The following is a 25,122-nucleotide window of genomic DNA, read 5'->3' on the forward strand; positions in this document are numbered from 1 at the left end:
CAGCATCTCCAAATGCTCTTGTGTTTATCCATCATCAAGGACCCCCACCATCTTCTCTCTGCTGCCATCAGGAAGGAGGTACAGGAGTCCAAGGACCCATACCACTAGGTTTAGGGACAGTTATTACCTCTCAACAATTAGGCTCTTGAACCAGAGGGAATAACTTCACTCATCCCATCACTGAACTGTTCCCACAATGTTTGGACTCACTTTGAAGGACTTTTCAACTCATTCTTAATATTTATTGCTTATTTATTATTTTTATTTTGTTTTCGTTTGTATTTGCACGGTGGTTGTCTCTTTATTGAAATACAATTTTCAGTGATTCTATTGTCTTTCCTTGTATTTACTGTGAATGCCTGAAAGAATATGAATTTCAGGATAGTATAAGGTGTCATATATGTACCTTGATAATAAATTTACTTTGAACATTGAACTTATTATGGATATTTAAGAGACTCTTGCTGTTGTTGAGTACTGTTGACACATGGCAACCCTATGAGTGTAGTTACCCATAGGGTTTTTGTGGCAAGATATGGAAGTAGGTTGCCAGGCCTTTCTTCCGTGCAGATACTGCTGCTGTCTAGGTTGGGACCCAGCTGGGTTTGAACTCACGTCCATCTTCCTTGAAGTCCAGTGTTGATGCCACTACACCACCGGCTGGCACATGGAATGTAGGAAAATGGAGGGCTCTGTAGTTGTGTGATCACTCGAGTTGAGTATGATGTTCTCCTAAGGGGGTTGTCTGTTGGCTGGTCCTCAGGTGGATGTAGAGGCCAATCCGGGATCCACATATTCTGGTGCAGTGTGGGCAAGTGTAAGTGGTGGTTTCTAATCTCTTACTAACTCTTCTTTCAGTTAGTCCTGACAAAAGGTCTCGGCCCAAAATGTCGACTGTACCTCTTCCTATAGATGCTGCCTGGCCTGCTGCGTTCACCAGCAACTTTGATGTGTGTTGCTTGAAATTCCAGCATCTGCAGATTTCCTCATGTTGTGGTTAGTGGTTGGGTCTGGTTGTTCATCTTCTCCTTTCATAGTTGCTGCTTGTTCTCTGTGAGCTATGTGGGAGGGAAATGCCAGACTGATGTTGGAGTAGGTTAAAAGGCACAACACCATGAGCCAACGGGCCTGTTCCATGGTGTTCTACATTCTATTTAGAATAGTACTGACTATATCCTCCCAAATTAATCTAATGCATTTGAGCTTCAGTTAAATTTCATATCCAAAACAGAATCCCTCAGTCAGTTTCTTCAGCTGAATTCCAACTCAGAATTGATTCCACAATCTATGGGCTCATTTTCAAGGTTATTGCAACGCATGTTTTCAGTTTTGTTTTATTTATTTTTCTTATTTGCAGTTTGTCTTCTTTTGCACATTGCTTGTTTGTCAGTTTTTTTTTGTAGTTTTTCATTTATTCTATTGTATTTCTCTGTTCTACTGTGAACGCCTGCCAGAAAATGAATCTCGGGGTAGTATTTGGTGACATATATGTAATTTGATAAGAAATTTACTTTGAACTTTGAAATTACCTGGGTTGTATGTGCTAGTGTCTGAGATTGTAGCTTGAAGTTCCAGCGTTCTATCTTTGAAGGAGCAGTTTGACATCTGTTCATCTTGGATGTCTGGGTCCAGTGGTATGAGTAGTTGTCACAACTGGGGTCTTCCTTGGTTGCAGTGGATGACCATGACTAATTCTGTGCCTCGTCATGCCCTTCGCTCTCCATGAAGTGTTGTAGAACCGCCTTCCTGGTTGTCGGATCTCATTGTAGATCTCATCTGCCTGGTCCACCAGAGCTGACTTCACATGCCAGGACAGACATGTCCCTATCTCAGCTGGGGTATGAGGCCCACCGGTTACCCTTGCCTGGTTTAGCCCGCCTGTTTTTGCGATATACCAGGGTGCAGCCATTGTCGCATGCAAACAGCTACTTGAAACCACAAGTGAGAACTGAGTGTCCAGTGGGGAATCAAAGGTGAGTGAGCTGCCCCGGAATTGACACGTCAAGCCCCTTCCCCAGAGGTGCTACCCCTCCGTAGACACCCCATAAACCCCGTCAAAGTACTTATAAGTTTCTATATACTACCTGAGATTCATTTTCTTGCAAAGTGAAAAATCAAAGTATATTTATTATCAAAGTACATATATCTCACATATACTACCTTGAGATTAATTTTCTTGTAGGCATTTACAGGAAAATAAAACAATAGAATTTATGAAAAATTATAAATAACAAAGACCAGTGAAAACAAATGGGCTAAAGAAGACAAATTGTGCAAACACGCAAAAAAGAAATAATAAATAAAATAAAGTAATACTGGGAACATGAGTTGTAGAGTCCTTGAAAGTGAGTCAAAAGGTCAGAGTTGAGATGTTTGAAGTTAACCACATCTGCTCAAGAGCCTGTAAGTCAGGGGATCCCAACCCCTCTGTTATGGTTGGAGTTCATGGCATAAAAAAGGTTGGGAACCCCTGCTGTAAATGAAGGCATGTACAGGGGAAAAAAAAGAAATATAATAGAATTTATGAAAAACTATTCATAAAAAGACAAAGATTTATTCAATAATCATTTATCAAAAATTTGAAGTATAGAAACCAGGATAGTTTTCTTTTGTCTCTAAACTAAATAAATAAAATGAAATAATTACTGCACCAGACACAGACCAAGTCAGCTTATTGATGTGTCGTGTTTGTTTCACCAGTCTGAAGATTGGAAACACAAGAGATTCTGCAGATGCTGGAAATCTTGAGTAACACACACAAAGTGCTGGAGAAACTCACAGGTCAGGCAGCATCTATGGAGAGGAGTAAATAGTTGACGTTTTAGACTGAGACCCTTCATCAGGCCAAAATGCTGAGTTCCTCCAGCTTTCTGTGTGTGTTACTTTGGAGATTGGAAATAAGGTTTGCAAAAATGATTAAAGCTATTCACTTCAGAGTTTAGTAATTTCTGGTGAAAAATAAGTGATAGGACCATAAGACATAGCAGAACTGGGCCATTCAGCCCATCGAGTCTCCTCCGCCATTCCATAATGACTGATTTATTATTCCTATTAATCTCCACTTTAAATATTCCCAATGAGTTGGCCTCCACAGCCGTCTGTGGCAATAAATTTCACAGATTCACCACCTTCTGGCTAAAGAAATTCCTCCTCATCTCTGTTCTAAATGGATGTTTGAGGCCAATTAGTTTTATTTATTCAGGCACCAGTACCAAACAACAATCTTATCTGGCCTGGCTTAAGTAAGCCACAGGGATGCACTGCAATAACTTGAAGTATTATACTTTAATTTCTGTCCATCTTAATTCCTTGTGCTGGCTGTGGTAAAATTCATGTTTGCTGCTTACTGGGCTTACTCAGACAACACAAGAGTTTGGTTAACTTTTGCAATCCAGGATTCTCATAAGGCATGCTTTTAGCTGTTTAATAATCGTATGCGGCAAGCTGACAGACTGATTTATTTTCTTAAGTAGTCTGTTTTATTTGACAAAGCATTTTACAAACACTTTTTTTTGTACTCTGATGCATATTTCAACATACTGGCTCTTGCATTTCATTAGAAAAGGGCTGTACTGTACTTCAATAGGAAGCTCTTGAGTTGGAGACAGTCTTAATTCCCAGGTTTCTCCTTCCACTGAAATGTAATCTCTCAGATGGTGAAGGTAACACAAGATGAGCCCTGGCTTCATAGCTCTGGAAAAAACAATGAGTCACACTGAAATATTACACAATCCATCCTGGCGGGTCACCACCAATGTAATAGGTGAAATTTGAATTTGTATCCTCAGTAAAAATTATACTGTGTATTTTCTGGTGAGGTTTTTCACTGATTAAAAAATACAGAATCAACTGATAAAGCAATGAATCCTTTATCTATAGGGGTTCCCAACCTTGTTTATGCCATGGACCCCTATCATTAACCGAGGGGCCGTGGACCACAGTTTTGGAACCTCTGTAAGTTCATTGCAGACTTCATAAGGCTATATTACACATTGTTTAAAATGGGTTTTTTTTTGGTTCTCACATAAGCAAGCTAATGTATAAAGTACCTTTGATAGCTTTGGGCCTGTAAATGGAGTTTTAGAAGAATGAAGTGAGGAGCTCATTGAAACGTTTCGAATATTGAAAGAGGTGGAGAGGATGTTCCTATAATAGGGGAGTCTCAGACTAGAGGGCGCAACCTTAGATTAAAGAAAAGAGTTGAGGAGGAACCTCCACCAGAGCGTGGTAGTCTACCATGCTTCTACACACACCCAAACCCTGCAGCCACAGCCTATTGCCCGTTGTCCAGTCTCTCTCTCACGCACACACAGAAGTTCTTCCCCTCTCCTCCACAGTTCCCATATACCCAACCCATTTTCATTATTTGGTTCCATTCTCCACCTTCCTTTCCTATCAGATTCCATCAACAGCAGTCCTTTGTTACCTCCAACCATCCAACCTCTATTACTATTTCCGCTCTTCTTTCCTCGGTCTGTCATTATCCTCCCCCCCCCCCACCTATCACATGCCAGCTTGTGCTCCGCCCCTCCCCCACCTCCTTATACTGGCTATACCCCCCACCCCCACTCATTTGGACCTCTTGGAGGCCTTGATCTGAAATGTCAGCCATCTATTCCCCACCACAGATGTTGCCTGCTTCATTGTGTTCCTACAGCAGTTTGGTTTTCTGCATTAAATTGCAATCGCTGGAAATCAGAAAGTGCTGCAAATACTCAGCAGGTTCACTAGCAGCACTGGAGAAAGAGAAACATTTAACATTACGAGTGAAGACCCTCTCATCAGAACTGGAATGTGTCAAAAACCCAGTAACACACACAAAATTCTGGAGGTTGGGCAGCATCGAATGAGAGCCGACATTTCAGGTTGAGACCCTTTATCAGGACTGGAAAGGAAATGGGAGGAAGCCAGAACAAGAAGGTGGGGTGGAGGGAAAGGAGTACAAACTAGAAGGTGATAGGTGAAACCAGGTGTGGGGGAGAGGGAGATGGTGAGAAACCGAGATGTGATAGAAAAGGGCAGAAGAAGAAGAAATCCAGTAGGAGAGGAGAGTGGACCATGAGAGAAGGGGAAAGAGGAGAGGCAGCAAAGCATGTTTATAGTTGTAGAGAAAGGGGAGGTGTAGAGGGAACAGGTGGAGACTAAGAGAAACTGAATGACACATGTTGTTGGTGCCAGGTGGAATCTGTTGATTTTTTTTATTGTTGTCCATCATAATAAACTGTTTTTATTCACCTTTCAACTGCAGTATATGTATTCTACAATCACCTTCATTGCTCCTGAACTGCGCCAAACAGAAAAAAAATGCATTCATATGAGTAATGGTTAATCATATTCATTAACCAGTATCTTTTTGTCTGTTTCACACGCTTCCCATAACTCATTTCAACTTTATCTGAAAGCTGTCTGGGAATGTCGACATAAACTACTCAGTAAAAGTAATGTTGAAAGAATGTGTTACCACCCTGTATGTAGCCAACCGATGGAGTTGTGGCACCAGCAGTAGACTTCGAGACAAATAGTTCTGGGTTCGAATCAGGCCGGCTCCTCACACGCTTTCCATCTGTGCTGGGTTAAAAATCGAGCTAGCAACTCAGCCTATTAAAATATAGTCAAATGCTACAGAAATGGCAAAAATTCTGCCCGATGCGCCAACAATCACCCTGCCTGTGCCTTTCAAATAATCTATTACAGTGTAATTTCTGTTTAATTGTTGATCTATGTATGTGAACCTCCTCTGGACCTCCTCCAGTGCCAGCACATTCTTTCTTAGATAAAAGGGCTATAGCTACTCACTTATTTAACTTGTTAAATGTCCCTAGGAAAATGTAAAAGAGTATAGAGAACTGACTAGAAACATAGTCAGAAAACAACTTGTGTTTCTTTAGCAGTTCCTCAGTCTTTGTTTGTGTATGGTTTTCAAAAATTCTACTGTATTTCTTTATATTCCTGTAAATGCCTGCAAGAAAATGAATCTCAAGATAGCATATAGTGACATATGCATTCAGTGGCCGCTTCATTAGGTACAGGAGGTATGTACTGAGTGTATGTACTTAGATAATAAATTTACTTTGATTTTGACAGTCTCAAGAATGATTTGCTTCCACTCTGATGCTGGGGTAGCTTATTGTGGAAACTCTGAATTTGTCCACAGATGGGGCAGGTAGTGGTAGACAGGGCAGTTGTTTAGGCTATCTGTGAGGCATTGTACACTTTATATCACTTTTTATGGCTTCTGAGTGTTACGAGTGTATGGCTTCCTTCTCAGCACCATATTGAACCTCCTTTTCTACCTTGTGTGATCCTGGGCCAGAAGTTTCAAACTTTCTGAACTTTGTGGGTAAGCTTCAGGCCCGAGAAACTGAGAGAGTCAGTCACAGTCGATAATGGAAAGAATTTGAGGTGACAGGATGTGAGTTGCCCACCCCCACTGGCCCTAATATGTATGTGACTTGCCCTTCCGCCTCCTTCCCCCTTTCTTTCTAATCCTGATGAAAGATCTCGGCCTGAACTGTCAACTGCTTATTCCTCTCCATAGATGCTGCCTGACCTGCTGAGTTTCTCCAGCATCTTGTGTGTGTTACTCTGGATTTCCAGCATCCACAGAATTTCTTGTGTTTGTAACTTATCCCCTGCTAGTCAGTGTGGACCTCCAGGGTGTTGATGGTGGGCAACTTGGAGATGGAAAACAAGGCTAGGTGGTTGCAATCATTTGATAGAGATCAACATTCATTTGTTAAGGAGTTGCAAGTGGAGTTGAACATTGTGCAATTATAAATGATCATCCTGACTTTATAGGATAGAAAGAAAATCGTTCATGAAGCAGCTGACAATCTAGAGTACCTATTGTGATAGGTGAGCCCAGGACACGGGAAACTGATACAGTGATTCCTGGGATTAAAGATCACCTTTACCTGTCACATGTAAACATTGAAACATACAGTAAAAGGCATTGTTTGCATCAGCTCAGTCCAAGAATGTGCTTGGGGCAGCCCACAACTCACTGACCCATTTGTTTTTGGAATCTGAGAGGAAACCAGAGCACCTGGCAGAATCCCACGCAGTCATGGGGAGAACGTGCAAGCTCCTTAGAGACAGTGGCGGGAATTGAATCTTGATTGCTGATCCCTGGTGCTGTAAAGTGTTACATGAACCGCTACACTACGTGCCAAGTGGGATAACTGACATCCAACAGCCTACACTAGTGGTCACCAACCTTTTTAAGCCCAAGATCCCCTACTTCGACCTTAGTGAAAGGCAAGATCTACCTACTAAATCATTTAGAGAAAAAACAGCTCAGATTGTACTTCCAATTTGAGGTCTTTTATTTGGGCGAATTGTATTTGAATTACACAAAATACTTTTGTCAAACTTTCAAATTAATTCAAACAAGAAAACACTGTAACTAGCATATCAAACAGGCCATAGCTGTCCTTCTTTAAGAATATTACAATACTTCACACCTTTAATTCTAAGTTTCATTATTTAGTTTTATTTCAACACGAAAAATAAATGAATAAAAATTAACTGTTGCACTCAGTGTGATGACTGGGGCTGAATACTTTCTGGTAGTTCCCTGAAATGTGGCTCATAACTACAGACAGCCAGTCTGAGACAGTCTGTGAGGTGTCTGTCAGTAAGTCAGCTCCTGTACTTAGATTTAATAATTTTCATCTGTGAAAATGCAATTTCACATAGATAAGTTGACCCGAAGTAGGCACTGACTTTTAGTGATATAAAACCAACGCGCACACCAGGCATTGCTCGGCCCCATCAGTAGTAATTGCCACCAGTTTATGAATGGGGATGTCATTTTCACAGACATATTTTTTTAAACTCATTGTAAATATCCTCACCTCTCATTCTCTCCTTTAATTGCAAAAGAGTGACGAAGTCCTTTTTTGTTGTAAAATCCTGAAAAGCCATTTTGACAAATACAACAAGCTGAACTGTTTGCATTATATCCAGGGATTCATCGAACTGTAGTGAAAAATATTCACAGAATGACAAGTCCTTTAACACTTGTCAATCTACGTCCTCTGACAGTGACTCTACCCTCCTTGTTACTGTTGCAGGGCCAAGCGGTATATTATGTATTGCGGTTGTGATGTCGTTTTTGTTTTTAAAGTCATTAAAAACAGCCTCTGCCGTAATGGCCATTGCTTCCTTGAATAAATCGCCATCCGTAAAAGGCTTCTTGTGTTTAGCCAAAAGGTGACTTACAGGAAATGATGCTTCAATAGCAGCCTTATTTTGAGCAGCATGTTTTGTGAAAAACAATTACTGGGCCTTCAACACTGATTTCACCTCCTCATCTTTCCTGGCATGAATTGCGCTCTTTGGGGGGTAGGTGTCTTAAAATTTCTTGTGGTTGGTGTTGTGGTGCCACTCCAGATTCCCTCTTTTAGTCAGTGCTTGTGTTTGGTGGCACAACATACATACACACTTGTCTTTCACCAAGGTCAATAGAAATTCCTCTTCCCATTCTGGATGGAATTTGTACATCTTCGCCTTCTTTCGTGGAGCCTCCGCCATGCTATCAGGATATCACGAGCGAGTGCTGTATATCAGTGGTCCCCAACCTCCGGACTGCAGACTGATACCGATCCGCGAAGAATGCTGCGGTACAGCGGTAGTCGGAATGCACCCAGCACATCTTTAAGAAAAAAGCCAAAATAAACAAGCTAATTAATTACGTGCTGGGCAGCACCTAATTAATTAGCTTATTTATTTCGGCTTTTTTCTTAAAGATTTGCTGGGTGCGTTCCGACTACTGCTGCGCCGCTGCATTCTTCGTGGCAATGTATCAGACCGCGGCCCAGAGGTTGGGGACCACTGCCGTATATTGATGTTTGCGACGGTCTGTACTCTTATCTAATCTGATTGGTCACTTTGATGCAGCACAAGCTACGCTGAAAACGCGGTGCATGGCGGGGGACCCACACACATGCTCACTGCGCAGAAAGAATGAAACTAAAACCCTGCAACCCGGAAACAATCTCTCTTTACAAACAGCTTTCAGTAGCAAAAGTATTACTATATAGCCATTATCCCAATTAGTATTACTTATTTTTATAATGCTCACATTACAACAGTATTTGTATATTTATTTTTGATTTTTTTCGGGATCTACTGGGAAAGTCTGAAAGATCGACGGGTTGGCGGCCACTAGCCTACACCATCTTCCATTGCACAACCATTGGAACACGTTCCTCATGATGCCCATTCAAGTCTGTTTTACTGAAGCACCTTGGCATCCCACAAAATGCAATGCTACATTGATGTCAAGGGCAGTCACTCTCACCTCACTACTGAAATTCAGCTGCATGTTAGGACCAAGGCTATAATGAGGTCTATTGCCAAGTAACCCTTGTGAAACTCAAACTGGAAAAGTCCATCACAGGCAAAGCCTCCCCACCATTTATACAGAGGTCCTACGTCACTAGATTCAGGAATGGTTATTATCCTGCAACCATCAGTCACCTCAACTCTATATTGATTCTACTACCTACAAACTCACTTTTAAGTGAGTCTACAACTCATGTTCTCAATATTTATTCACTGATCTATCTATCTACCTACCTAACTACCTATCTATTAATTAATTATTACTTGTTCTTTGTACTTGCACAGTTTGTTTCTTTTGCACATTGGTTGCTTGTCAGTCTTTGACTTGTGGAGTTTTTCATTGATTCTATTGTATTTTTTGTTCTACTGTGAATGAATCTTGGGGTAGTATATGGTGACATATACATAATAACTTTACTTTGAACTTTAAAAAGGGCATCAGTGAATACACATTGTTTTTGCTATCCATTAAGTTACAATCTGTTGATCTATGTATGGGCAAGGTCTGCCCAAGACTCCACTTGAGGCTTGTTCTGGAGACACTTAAAGGATTGTGAGTGTATCCAGAATCAGAATCAGGTTTAATATCACTAGCATATGTTGTGAAATTTGTTGTTTTGCAGTAGTAGTACTTTAGAAATCATTTTTAAAAAGCTATAAATTGCAATATATTTAGCTAGGATGCCTCAGACTTTTGCACACAGTACTGTATTTGTCAATGTGGAGTGGGGAGCAAGTTTGCAAATTTGGCAGGAGCAAGGGATGTTGGAAATGGCGAGGGTGGAGTGGCGCGGGAGGGGTGTGGGACAGGTGGCAGAGAAGGAGTGCCAGGGGCAGGGGTGGCACAGGTGCAGACACACCCAGCCCTGAGACACCAGGCAAGGTCATTTGATTCCAAACATTTGTTTATTGCTCATTACAGAATGTGCTTCCCACACCCTCTTCTCTCCCTTCCCCTTTTCCCAACTATGATTCCCTTCTCCCCAACCACGATTCCCCTCTCCCTGCTCCCTTCCCACTCTCAGTCCTCAATAGAGACCCATATCAGAATCAGGCTTATCATCACTCACATATATTGTGAAATTAGATTACATAACTAGTGCAAAAAGAGAGGGAAAAAAATACTGATGTATGTTGCACTTCCTCAATGATAGTAGCAATGGGAAGAAGGCATGTGCTGGATGATGGCGGGTCAGTAATGATGGATGCCACCTTTTTGAGACATTGCCTTTGAAGGTATCCTGTATGCTGGTGCCCATGATGGAGCTGGCTGAGCTTACAACTTTCTGCAGCTTTTTCCATGAGATTACTCCAGACCATGAGCCAAGTGTGAGGCTCAAGCCAGGGTTCAGAGTAGGCAGTCCAAGCTGGGGTCTGGAGTGTATGGCCAGGTATGGAGCAGCAGCCAGAGTCCAGAGTACTGGGTATGTTTCGAGTGTGTCACCAAAGACTCCATAGCAAATTTCTACTGATGTATGGTTGCATCATCACCTGGTATGGAGGGTCAAAAGAGGCTGCAGAGGACTGTTGGCTCGGGAAGCTCCGTTGTGGGCACAACCATTCCCCCTCACCACTCCATCAAGTACATCTTCAATAGTTGGTGCCTCAAGAAGGCAGCATCCGTAGTTAAGGACCCTCACCATTCAGGATATAATAACCTCTTCTCATTAGAATCAGAATCAGGTTTGTTATCACTGGCGTGTGACGTGAAATTTGTTAACATAGCAGCAGCAGTTCAATGCAAAACATAATATAGAAGAAAAAAATAATAATAAATAAGTAAATCTTATTCAGTATACTTTATATAGTATACGTATATTGAATAGATTAAAAATTGTGCAAAAAACAGAAATACTGTGCATTTAAAGTGTTCATGGGTTCAATGTCCATTTAGGAATCAGATGGCAGAGGGGAAGAAGCTGTTCCTGAATCACTGAGTGTGTGCCTTCAGTCTTCTGTACCTCCTCCCTGATGGTAACAGTGAGAAAAGGGCATGCCCTGGGTGCTGGAGGTCCTTAATAATGGCCGCTGCCTTTGTGAGACACCACTCCCTGAAGATGTCCTGGGTACTTTGTAGGCTAGTACCCAAGATGGAGCTGACTAGATTTACAACCTTCTGCAGCTTCTTTTGGTTCTGTGCAGTAGCCCTTCCCCACCCCCCCCCATACCTCACAGTGATGCAGCCTGTCAGAATGCTCTCCACAGTACATCTATAGAAGTTTTTGAGTGTATTTGTTGACATGCCAAATCTCTTCAAACTCCTAATAAAGTATAGTCACTGTCTTGCCTTCTTTATAACTGCATTCAATGTCGGGACCAGGTTAGGTCCTCAGAGATCTTGACACCCAGGAACTTGAAACTGCTCACTCTCTCCACTTCTGATCCCTCTATGAGGATTGGTATGTGTTCCTTCATCTTACCCTTCCAGAAGTCCACAGTCAGTTCTTTTGTCTTCCTGATGTTGAGTGCCAGGTTGTTGCTGTGGCACCACTCAACTAGTTCGCATATCTCATCACACTCTCATCATCACCTGAGAATCTATCAGCAATAGTTGTCTCATCAGCAAATTTATAGATGGTATTTGAACTATGCCTAGCCACACAGGCATGGGTATATAGAGGATAGAGCAGTGGGCTAAGCACACACCCCTGAGATACACCAGTGTTGATTGTCAGCAAGGAAGAGATGTTATCACCAATCCGCACAGATTGTGGTCTTCCGGTTAGGAATTTGAGGATCCAATTGCAGAAGGAGGTACAGAGGCCCAGGTTCTGCAACTTCTCAATCAGGATTGTGGGAATGATGGTGTTAAATGCTGAGCTATAGTCGATGAACAGAATCCTGACGTAGGTGTTTGTGTTGTCCAGGTGGTCTAAAACTTGTGTGGAGTGCCACCTGCCGTTGACCTATTGTGGTGACAGGTATATTGCAATGGGTCCAGGTCCTTGCTGAGGCAGGAGTTCAGTGTAGTCATGACCAACCTCTCAAAGCATTTCATCACTGTAGATGTGAGTACAACCGGGCATAGTCATTAAGGCAACTCATGTTATTTTTCTTAGGCACTGGTATAATTGTTGCTTTTTTGAAGCAAGTGGGAACTTCCGCCCGTAGCAGTGAGAGGTTGAAGATGTCTTTGAATGCTGCCGCCAGTTGGTTGGCACAGATTTTCAGAGCCTTACCAGGTACTCCATCAGGACCTTCCACCTTGTGAGGGTTCACTCTCTTTTATAGGCATCCATTAGTCTCGTGAGACCATGGATTTGCGTCTTGGAAGGTTTCCAGGGTGCAGGCCTGGGCAAGGTTGTATGCAAGACCAGCAGTTGCCCATGCTGCAAGTCCCCCCTCTCCATGCCACCGATGTTGTCCAAGGGAAGGGCATTAGGACCCATACAGCTTGGCACCAGTGTTGTCGCAGAGCAATGTGTGGTTAAGTGCCTTGCTCAAGGACACAACACGCTGCCTCAGCCAAGGCTCGAGCTCACAACCTTCAGATCACTAGACGAATGCTTTAACCACTTGGCCACGCGCCAACACTCACTCTCTTTAAAGACAGCCTAACATTGGCCTCTGAGACAGAGATCACAGGGTCATCAGGTACAGCAGGGATCTTCACAGCTGTAGTTGTATTCCCCCTTTCAAAGTAGGCATAGAAGGCATTCAGTTCATCTGGTAGTGAAGCATCACTGCCATTCATGCTATTGGGTTTCGCTTTGTAGGAAGTGATATCTTGCAAGCCCTGCCAGAGCTGTGCATCCAATGTCGCCTCCAACCTCGTTCAAAATTGTCTCTTCGCCCTTGAAATAGCCGTCCACAGAATATACCTGGTTTTCTGGTATGGGCTTGGATCGCCAGACTTAGCCCCATTGGAAATGCTGAAGACCCACGCTGAGCATTTTAGGAGCAACTTCTTCCCCTCTGCCATCAGATTTCTGAACGGTCCGTGATCTATTCCCCGTGACTATTCCCCTTTTGTGCTGCTTATTTATTTATTTATTTTTGTAACTCAGAGTGATTTTTATGTCTTGTACAGTCTAGCAGCCATACAATAACAAATTTCACCACATACTGTATGTCAGTGATAGTAAACCTGATTCTGATTCTGCGTGGTCATTGTAATATTGGGGGGTGGGGGGGGGAGAGAGAGGAAGAAAGAAAGAAAGAATATGTAAAGCAAGCTGTTTCCCATGTAGGTGGCTCCCCTCTCCGTGCATTTGATGACCCCAAGGGAAGTGCAGACATCAATACAGTTTGGCACCCGCAGCAACGCAGGAGTTGCCAGTCAGCATTGGCCTCTACGTAGGACTGCCTTTGCACTGCAGCTCCGGAATTTTCCCTCGGGGTTTACTCATAATGCCTTCCCCATGAGTGGGTATAGTCACAAGGCAGTGGAGGTTTGAGATCAGAGTTTTCCTTCTCCTGGATGAGCTGCCAACCATGGCTGACAAGCCCCATCTGCCCAAAGTGACTGGTTTTATGATACTGATAACCTGACTTTGCCCCTTCTCCGCCAGGCTTTGTAGCTAAGCCACATGTGAAGACCACAGGATGTACTTGGTTGACAAAGGTTATTTGAGTTTCATGCTCTTGGGAGCATTTAATAGGCAGTGGGAACTTCTCCCCATTACCACCCCCCAGGTATAACAGCATTAAGGACCCAACTAACCCCAATTTAACCCTAGCCTAATCACAGGACAATTCACAATGAACAATTAACCTATCAACCGGTAGAGCTTTGGACTGTGGGAGGAAACCAGAGTACCCGAAGGAAACCCACACAGTCATAGGGAGAACGTACAAACACCTTACAGACAATGCCAGAGTTGGACTCCGAACTCTGAAGCCTCGAGCTATTAGGAGACGAATGTCAAGGTTGTATAATATATACATACTTTGATAATAAATGTACTTTGAACTTTGAACTTTTAAAAGCATTGTGCTGCCATGGTGCCCCATTTTCTGCCTTTTCTATTTTGTCCAATATTTTCTGTACAGGACATAACTGAGCAATTTTTCACATTGTTGGATAGATTCCAGTGTTGGCAACTGTACTAGATCAGCTTGTCCAGAAGTGCATATACAGTACTGTGCAAAAGTCTTATATAGCTAGGATGCCTAAGACTTTTGCACAGTACTGTATTTCTCAACATGGAATGAGTTTGTAACTCTGGTGCGAGGAAGGGATGTTGAGAATGGTAAGGGTGGAGTGCGATGAGGGGGGTATGGGATAGGTGGCAGAGAAAGGAGTTCCAGAGGTAGGGGGTGGTGTGAGTGCAAACACACCCAGCCCTGAGCTACCAGACAAACAATCGGTTTACTGATCATTACAGAACGTCTCTCTGGTACTTCCCACTCCCTTCCCTCACCCATCCCTTTTCCCAACCATGATTCCCCTCTCCCTGCACCCCCCCCCCGACTCTCAGTCCACAATAGGGACCCATATCAGAATCAGGTTTATCATCACTCACATACGTGGGGTGATCGATAAGTTCGTGGCCTACGGTAGAAGGAGTCAATTTTAGAAAACCTAGCACATTTATTTTTCAACATAGTCCCCTCCTACATGTACACACTTAGTCCAGCAGTCATGGAGCATACAGATCCCTTCTTTGTAGAAGTGATCCACAGCAGGGGTGATTGATAAGTTCGTGGCCTAAGGTAGAAGGAGATGAGTTATACAGCTCTCGTTACGTGCATGTGCAGTTCAACTCTTTGAGTGAAAATGCAGAAAGTTTGAAGTTTCTCCTCATCTCCTTCTACCGTAGGCCACAAACTTATCAATCACCCCTGCTGTGGACCACTTCTGGAGGTCCAAGACGTCGACTTCTACAAAGAAGGGATCCGTATGCTCCACAACCGCTGGACTAAGTGTGTAAATGTAGGAGGGGACTATGTTGAAAAATAAATGTGCTAGGTTTTCTAAAATTGACTCCTTCTACCGTAGGCCACGAACTTACCAATCACCCCTGGTATGTCATGAAATGTGTTTTTCTTATGGCAGCAGTACAGTGCAATACATAAAATGACTACAGTACTGCGCAAAAGTCTTAGGCACCCTAGCTGTATATACTATATATGTCTAAAACCTACAGTAGTTCTGGAGCACAAACCTCCAAGGCTACAGCTGGGGTTTTATCTAGTCCCATGCCTTTGGTCAATTCAGTACTCTCAGCTATTTCATGAATTCACGTGAGGTTAATCAAACAAGGCCTGGTATTGTTATACACGGCCTCTTAATTTGCAGCTGCTTCTTTTTCTGTCAAGGATGCTGTACACAAATACAGACATTGATACTTTGTGAATTATCTTTGTGGTACACACAGGATTCCATTGAAATGGAAAAATAATGTTTTATTATGTTTGGGTCTTGTGATGAGGCACTTCATATCCATTCATTCATTCTTTAAGCCATTGTTGGAAATAAATATTTTAACAATGTAAATTTATCACTTCCAACCTTTTACCTCATTATGATCTTGCACTTTACTGATGATTCGATGAAGATTAGCTTCATTTGCTGCACGTACATCAAAACATACAGTGAAATGCATCATGTGCATTAAATCAAATCAGCGAGGTTTGTGCTGGGCAGCCAGGAAGTGTCACCACACTTCCAGCACCAACAGCATTCCTCAATCAACTTTCCTTCTAATTTTTTAACAGATCAAGGTTCAAAATTCAAAGTAAATTTATTATGGAAGTACATATATAGTACCATATACAACCCTGAGATTCATTTTCTTGTGAGCATACTCAATAAGCCTATAGAATAACAACTATAACGGAATCAATGAGAGACCACACCAAACTAGGGTGTTCAGTCAGATTGTAGAAGAGAACAAAAAGAAGAAATAAGTAAAGATGAGTGAAGTTATCTCCTTCTGGTTCAAGATCCTGATGGTTGAGGGGTAATAACTGTTCCTGAACCTGGTGGTGTGGGTCCTGAGGCTCCTGTATCTTCTTCCTGATGGTTGAGGGTATTAACTGTTCCTGAACCTGGTGATGTGAGTCCTGATGCTCCTGTACCTCCTCCCTGATGGTTGAGGGGTAATAACTGTTCCTGAACCTGGTGGTGTGGGTCCTGAGGCTCCTGTACCTCCTCCCTGATGGTTGAGAGGTAATAACTGTTCCTGAACCTGGTGGTGTGGGTCCTGAGGCTCCTGTACCTCCTCCCTGATGGTTGAGGGGTAATAACTGTTCCTAAACCTGGTGGTGTGGGTCCTGAGGCTCCTGTACCTCCTTCCTGATGGCAGCAGTGAGAAGCGTGCATGACCTGGATGGTAGGGGTCCCTGATGATGGATGCTGTTTTCCTGCAACAGTGTTTCGTGTAGATGTGCTCAATATACTGCACGGACCAATCATTGTTCTGAGCAGGTAACTTTTACATGACCTGAAAACTACACAGCACTTCAAATGTTTTTTTTTTGCAATATGCTATTATGAATATTTAGAGTGAAAATTATAAAATCACACACTTCTGATTTTATTTATTAGTTGTGTCCAATTTCAGCTGCACGGCAATAGAGGCTATGTGCATGTGAGTATTTCAGTTAGTGCACCACCACGCACCCACGCAGCTTAGAGGAAACAGTGTCCACAACTCACTACCTTTGGAATGTGGGAGGAAACCCATGCAGTTACAGGGAAAATGTACAAACTCCTTACAGGCAGCAGTGGGAATTGAACCCTTGTCATCTGTATTGTAAAGCGTGGTGCTAACCACTAAGCTACCGGGTCACCCTTCATTCTTGTTATAGCACATCTTGTCATAGGTGCCCAGTCTGTGCCTACCAATGGATAGCTTGCTTACCAATGTTCAATTGTTGGGATTCCATCCTCGGACAGTATGATCTTGAAGTTTGCTGGTCTGATGGCGTGGAAACCTGGGGATAAGCAGATCAACTGACTGGAAATGTGTTTGTCCGATCATTAATCTGGACATTAATTCCTCCAGAATGTAGATTGAAAGGAATATGTGTCTTTTCTAACCATGTAAGTTAGTAAACTATGTAAATTAGAACTAGTTGACATAATACCTGCTATTAATTCCATACTTTCTGCTTGTTACATAATCTAATTGTGAACCTTGAATATGTAGGCTTGTCTCAGAATCCGATTAAGTATCAGGTTTAATATCACTGGCATATTTTGTGAAATTTGTTTTTTTGTGACAGCTGTACAGTGCAATACATAAAAAGACTATAAATTACAATTAGAAAAATATGTACATACGAAAAAAATTTAAAAAACAGTGATAAAAAGAGCAAAAAAACCGGTGAAGTGGTGTTTAGGGTTGCTTCATTGTCCGTTCAAGAATCTGATGGTGATGAGGAAAAAGCTGTTCCTAAAACACTGAGTGTGTGTCTTCAGGCTCCTCTACCACGTCCTTGATGGTAGCAACGAGAAGAGGGCATGTGCTGGGTGATGGGGGTTCTTAATGATGGATGCTGCCTTTTTGAAGCATCGCATTTTGAAGATGTCCTTGATGGTGGGGAGGCTAGTGCCCATGATGGAGCTGAGTTTACAACACTGTAGCTTTTTCCAGTCCTGTGCATTGGTCCCTCCACACCAGACGCTGATACAACCAGTTAGAATGCTCTCCACAGTATATCTGTAGAAATTTGTTTGAGTCTTTGGTGACAGACCAAATCTCCTCAAACTCCTAATGAAATATAGCTACTGGCATACCTTCTTTGTAATTGCATCAGCATGTTGGGCCTAGGATAGATCTTCAGAGATGTTGATGTCTAGGAATATTGACGATGTTGTTTCTGAGATATGGAAAGCCAGTAGGAGCTGCTTAAAATTGATGGTGGTATCCTACCGTGGATTAATCACAAATTTACTTATGTGTTTCTTTGTTTATCCTTTATATCTGAGGTTGTAACTTAAGTCTCCTAGGTGTCAATTTTTGGGGAATTTTGGAAAAATGAATAAGAACATTCCAAAATGAGTTTCCATGAGGGGACTGTAATTAAGTGAGAAAGAAAAAGGAGAAAACCACCTGGAAGGCAAAGTTTATGAGCACTGTGAAAGATCTAACGCCTCCTGAAGATACACAGTCATATGAGCATAGTTTCAAAAAGTATTTAATAATTTGTCCATGGAATTACCTACTGGGAAGTCTGTATTCCAACAGGCATGTACAAAGGCTCCCAGAGCCACTCAGATGCACTCTACATTGTCAACCTATCCAGCTCATCTTCTTTCCAACTAACTCTTCCTGTGTGGATTTATATGCATTTGCAAGTTGAGACCTCACTTCAAGAATTATAATGTTGGGTTTGGTGGCAGTTGACCGTTGTACCTGACAATAATAGGAAACCTGCATAAGAGAGTTCCCAAGCCATTGCACTGGGGTAGTTCCACTCTCTCAACCTTAGAAATGCTGGTCCAGTCATATGAACAAGCATTACAAATGGGAACACGAGGAAATCTGCAGATGCTGGAGATTCAAGCAACACACACAAAAAATGCTGGTGAACACAGCAGGCCAGGCAGCACCTCTAGGAAGAGGTACAGTCGATGTTTCGGGCCGAGACCCTTCGTCAGGACTAACTTAAAGAAGAGATAGTAAGAGATTTGAAAGTGGGAGGGGGAGGGGGAGATCTGAAATGATAGGAGAAGACAGGAGGGCGAGGGATGGAGCTAAGAGCTGGAAAGTTGATTGGCAAAAGGGATACGAGGCTGGAGAAGGGAGAGGATCATGGGATGGGAGGCCTAGGGAGAAAGAAAGGGGGAGTGGGGAAAACCCAGAGGATGGGCAAGGACTTATAGTGAGAGGGACAGAGGGAGAAAAAAGAGAGAAAAAAAGGGGGGAAAGAAAAAAATAATAGCTAAGGGATGGGGTACGAAGGGGAGGTGGGGCATTAACGGAAGTCAGAGAAGTCAATGTTCATGCCATCAGGTTGGAGGCTACCCAGATGGAATATAAGGTGTTGTTCCTCCAACCTGAGTGTGGCTTCATCTTTACAGTAGAGGAGGCCGTGGATAGACAGATCAGAATGGGAATGGGACGGGGAATTAAAATGTGTGGCCACTGGGAGATCCTGCTTTCTCTAGTAGACAGAGCATAGGTGTTCAGCGAAACGATCTCCCAATCTGCGTCGGGTCTCGCCAATATAAAGAAGGCCACATCGGGAACACCGGACGCAGTATATCACCCCAGCCGACTCACAGGTGAAGTGTCGCCTCACCTGGAAGGACTGTCTGGGGCCCTGAATGGTGGTGAGGGAGGAAGTGTAGGGGCATGTGTGGCACTTGTTCCGACCTTGACAGTAGAGGAGGCCGTGGATAGACATATCAGAATGGGAATCTTGACAGTAGAGGAGTACAAATGGGAGTCTTCTTTGGTTTTGTTGGATGACCATGATGTCTTCTGTGCCTTGTCATGCCCGTCACTCTCCACAGAGCGTTGCAGTACTGCCTTCCTGGCTGTTGGATCACAGTAAATTACATGATTACTAAAGGGTAATTTAATACTTATCTTCCCCTCCCTTTTATCTCTATAGATGAGCCGACAAGTCCAAGTATTGACCTGGTGGCAGGTCACATTCCTGCCTCGGCTGTTGTTTCCAGTGGCCAGACCTCAGCGCCAACTATCGTTACAAGTCCTGCTTCTCCGACCTTCACCTATCCTGTCATTCACCCACGACACTACTCTCAGGACTGCAGTAAGTTCACATTTCTTCTAGTAGTGCCAATATTTTACTTATGAACGACAAAACGCACTGACAAATGGCTGTATGTAATGTAGGACAGTTTAAGTGTAAAATAGTTCATGGATTTAACAAAAAAAAGCTAGAGAGTGTGTTAAGCATAATGCTGAATTTCTCCCCAGAATAAGAATTGGGATTTTAGGGAGGAGTGATTCATTTTTTAGCCAGGTGGTGGGGAACCTTTGGAATTCAGTGCCACAGACAGCTGTGGAGGCCAAGTCTTTGGGTATATTTAAAGCAGAGATTGATATGTTCTTGGTAAGTAAGGGTGTGAAAGGTTAAGAAGAGAAGAGAAGAATGGGGTTGAGAGGGATAATAGATCAGCCATGATGGAATGATGGAGCAGGCTCCATGGGCCAAATAGCCAAATTCTGCTCCTATGTCTTATAATCTTATGATTTGTTGTTGTAGGATTGGTCATGTGGATTTCTAGAAGCATTCAAACCACTGCTACCTTTCCTATGTTTTGTGTATCCTCAAAACACTCAAGGGTTCTCAACCTGGGGTCCATGGATCCTTTGGTTAATGGTAAGGCTCATTGGTATAAAAAAGGTTGGGAACCCCTGCTTTAAATATTAAGAGATTTTCCATTTTACTTACATGATGTACTCTATGTGGTCCTACTTCAAAAAATCTTAACAATGACAAAGGGAAAATATTAATAATGTTGCTTGCTCTGAGCCGGGGATAGTTTCAGAATGAGGCAATTGAAGGATTTAGCATTCTGAAATCTTGTTTATGAGGAAAGTGAAAAATGGTGCCCAGTTGTTTATTAAACCTTAAAATGTTAGAGCACAATTCTATTTACATAGAGCCTTCCTGAGTTTCACAATATATTGTTTAAATATTTCACGCCAATGAATTCTTCAAGATTCTACCATTGTTTTTTTTGTCTCATACAAACAAATAAAACAAAAGCAAAATACAACAGAAGTCTGAAATGAAAAGAAAGGACTTATCGGGTCTACTCACATCTGTGGAGAGGGAAATGGTAACCTGAAATAGTAACACTAACTCCCTATCTGGGTCCAAAAGTGTGCTGATATGTTGAATACAGCAGACATCTTCCACCTCACTCTCGCCTTTTTAAAACATTCATCATCATCATCATCACTTTGTGCAGTATCGCATAATGAGGGCGATCATGGTCTTTCCATCACCATGATTGTTCTTGGCAATTTTTTCTACAGGAGTGGTTTGCCATTGCCTTCTTCTGGGCAGTGTCTTTACCTCCTTTGGTAACTCCACCCTGCCACCCATTTTAAAACATTAATGTTATAAAATAATGTACTTTTAAAAATTAATTTTGATTGCATAAAAGTTATTGCCATAATGGGAGTGCAAAGTATCAATAAACAAATATGTTGATTATTCACCACATTACAAATTTAGCTTTGATGTTTAGAACTGAACTCAGTTTCATAGTTGGTGCACTTCTGATGTACATAGTGGTTCTAGTTGGCAGTCATGAAACAGTAGGAAATGGATGCTTGCTATCTATTTTCATTATGTACATTTAATTGGGGAAAAGTTTGAGTTCTGGAAGCATGTTTTCAATAGGGATCCAACACAGAATCAGAAGTCTTTAATTAATACAGACAAAACTATAAAAGGCACTCAAATTGCTCACGAGGAACCGCCTGAGGAGAAGTAAACTCTTACAAGCTGTTTGAAAATTACAGATTTTAGATTTCTCACAATACTCGAAAAATAATACCTACTGTCACCATCAAAAACAAATTACAACAACATCTGATAATATTGAACTGGTATAGTACTGAAATGCTATAATACTGTATTATAGGCCTTAGGTGGCGGGGTAGAGATACCTCTCTACCAAAGGAGGTGTAAGGCACTCCTTCATCCACTAGCTTGCAGGTCACCTTTGGGCCAGGTGTAGCACCTGCTTACCCCCCCCCCCCCAATGGTCACTTGAAGCCATGTGAGCAGGTAGTGGATAGTCATATATGTGGCTGGTGGACATCACAAGTTCTGGTTATGCGACCACTGACGCCAGGCAGACAATCTGTGAAGAGTATTGATAATGGCTGGGGTCACCCGTCTTATAAAGACACTGCCCAGAAGAAGGTGATGGCAAACCACTTCTGTAGAAAAATTTGCCAAGAACCATCATGGTCATGGAAAGACTGTGATCACCCATGCCATAAAACTTGGCACATAATATCAGCTACAATAGCTAATATTTAAATTCCTTGCTTTGATTTTTATTGTTGTTTTTATCAGGCAGCATTAAAGCCAGTCGACGGTCGTCTTACCTTCTTGCCATAACAACAGAGAGGTCAAAGTCTTGTGATGAAGGATTGAATACATATCATGACGAGGCAAAAGTGTATTCGTAAGTTTTTTTAATCTTTACTTTTTACTTTAATTTTACTTTAACTTTGATTGTCCTATTATTAATGAGGCCTGTTTAAGTACTAGGATAGAATATACACCAACCATACTTCAAGCTCTAAAACTTCCCCACATTCAGTACAAATTGTGTAATAATTCATCATCTGTAGGGATGTGCAACTGAAACAATACTACCTTGCAGAGAGAAATGTCCAAAAAAAACTGAATATTACTACTACTACTACGTCGACTCAGGCCTAGGGGGCCGGCGTCGGGCATGATGACGGACTGTCCACTTCTCCCTCTCCCTCATCAGTGTGTTCAGTTCATCTACATTAGCCACGCCGCTATCTTCTAGGAGCATGTTGACCATAGTCTTGGGAGGGTGCCCAGGGTTCATCCTCCCATGCTTGGGCTCCCATGTGATGACTAGGCTGGCAGGTAGCTCGGGGTGGCGTGGACAGTGCCCCGCCAGTTGCAGTCTTCTTGCCTCGATTTTAGTGGTGAGCATCAGTAGGTTGTTATAGAGCTCAACGTTCATCATGTGCTGTTGCCAACTCACGTCAAGAGCCATCCGGAGCATTCGTGTATAGCAACCATCTAGAGACTTTCGCATAGTCTTGGTAAGTGTCCATGTCTCGCATGCGTACGTGAGAATGGACTCTATGACTGCTATGAAGATACTCTTTTTAAGCCCTCTGGTCAGGTTCGACTTCTAGATTTCCTTCATGTTGTTCATAGCCCTCCACGCTAGCGCCTTCCGTATCTTTTTGTCCTTCTCCGAACTCATCATTCTTGACCCGAGGTACTTGTAGACAAAGACTTTCTTAATGGTATCATTCTTTACGGTCTTGAGAGTACCTTTGTCGCAGTTAAACGCCATGTACTCTGTCTTTTTAGCGTTTAGGTGAAGTCCAACTTTATTGCACTCAACTTCCACTTTTGTCAGTAGCTGCTGTGCTTCCTCCATCTGGTCAGAGAGCAGGACTATGTCATCTGCAAAATCGAGATCTGTGAGTGTAACTGGTCTGACCCTTTTGGTTTGTCCTGGTTTTATGGTAAAACCAAGCTTGTCATGATCTTTGGTAGTTTGATGTAGAGCGTAATCAAGGACGATTATAAAGATGTAGGGTGCCAGAATGTCTCCTTGCAGTGCAGCAGCTAGGAGCTCGAGCACTGCTGTTTCCGTCTGGTGATACAACTTTCGCCATGGTTTTGGTTTGGCTGGATTGTTTTGCTCTCAGTAGACGGTCTGGCAGTCGATAAGTTTTCAGGATCTTCAGCATTTTACCTCGGTGAATGGAGTCAAAAGCTTTGCGAAAATCGATATAAGTAAGCACGGCTGGTAGGTTGTTCTTCTTGACTTCCTCGATGATTCTATGGAGAGCAGGTATTTGCATTACTGTTGTGCGCTTCTGCCAAGAACCATTCTGATTGAATCTTAGCTTAGGGTCAATGGCGGTGCGAATCCTGTTCAAAATCATCCGATTGTATCGCTTTGCTAAGATGCAGGTCAAGCTGATACCGCGGTAGTTATCTGTCTTCGTGAGGGATCCAGACTTGGGGACTGGGATAATGTTTGAGAGTGACCACTGTTCTGGTTTGTCACCTTTCATCAGTGCCGTATTACATATGTCCAGCAAGATGTCGTCCAGGTCGCAGTTCTTCAGGACATCTGGTGCTATCCCATCTGGTCCAGCGCTCCTGTCCTGTTTGAGTGCATATTTGGCCTTCTTCAGTTCCTCAATGGTGAATGGGCCGTCATCGATGTTGACTTGCGTTAGTATCATGGGTATGTCCTCGTCTTCTTCCGTGATCGTTGGAGGGCTTCCCAGCAGGTTCTTAAAGTGGGTAAACCATGTCTGGACATGGCCCTCTGCTGTTTTACCATTTATTTGACCTGATGGGGACTTCTTCCGTCTGCTGATCTCGTTGACTAGGTGCCATGCTTCTCCATGCTGCTTGTCTTCATTAGCAGCCTCTACCTCTCTAATCCTCTCAGCTAGTTCCTCTTCCTTCAGTCGGTCGTAGGTGGCAAAGAGATTCTTCTTTGCTGTCTTGAACTTGTCCCTTAGCTCTTCCGTTTCGCTCCTTCTAAGTTCGGCATGACAAGCATTGACCACACTTCTTGCTGCGGTGACATCAGGATGTTTCGAGATCCGGCCCTTCTTGATTCACTTCACAGTAGGCAAACTCTTTGTTACATCTGTGTGTGCGTCTATGAGCCGTTGAAGGTGGTCGGTGGCAGTCTCTTCTTCCTTCCTTTCCAGTGGGCCGAAGTGATTTCTCACCTCCACTGTGTACTGAGCTTGAAGAATAGGTTGTGAGGAGAATGCCTTCCAGTCTACCTTCTCCTTGGGACCTGTGGATTTGGGTTGCCGCAGGCTCAGTCTCACTTGCATAAATATTAGTGCTACTAAAACGGCATTTCAGACTGCTTTTTAAAGATTGCAGTCTTCAATTGCAATGTTCTCCGAACAACTTTATCCAGTTTCATAGAGTTCTAAAGTCATAGAGCACTGCAGCACAGAAACAGGCCCTTCAGTCCATCTAGTCCATGCCAAATTAATATTCTGCCTAGTCCTATCAATCTACACCTGGACCATAGCCCTCCAAACCCTTCCTGTTCATGTACGTTCAAATTTCTCTTAAATGCTGAAACTGAACAACTGAACCCACTTCCACAACTTCTGCTGGCGGTTC

General features: G+C 42.8%; 1 protein-coding gene across 1 annotated transcript in view; it reads left to right on the forward strand.

The window, feature by feature from the left end:
- The window catches only part of LOC140191802 (rho GTPase-activating protein 23-like), a 244,970-nt gene that overhangs the window by 132,490 nt on the left and 87,358 nt on the right, over positions 1-25,122 (forward strand). Inside the window, 2 exon segments of the mRNA XM_072249578.1 lie at positions 19,858-20,019; positions 22,309-22,420. Of these exon segments, the coding sequence (XP_072105679.1) occupies positions 19,858-20,019; positions 22,309-22,420 (274 nt within the window).

Source organism: Mobula birostris, chromosome X, assembly GCF_030028105.1.
Source record: "Mobula birostris isolate sMobBir1 chromosome X, sMobBir1.hap1, whole genome shotgun sequence".
NCBI lineage: Eukaryota > Metazoa > Chordata > Chondrichthyes > Myliobatiformes > Myliobatidae > Mobula > Mobula birostris.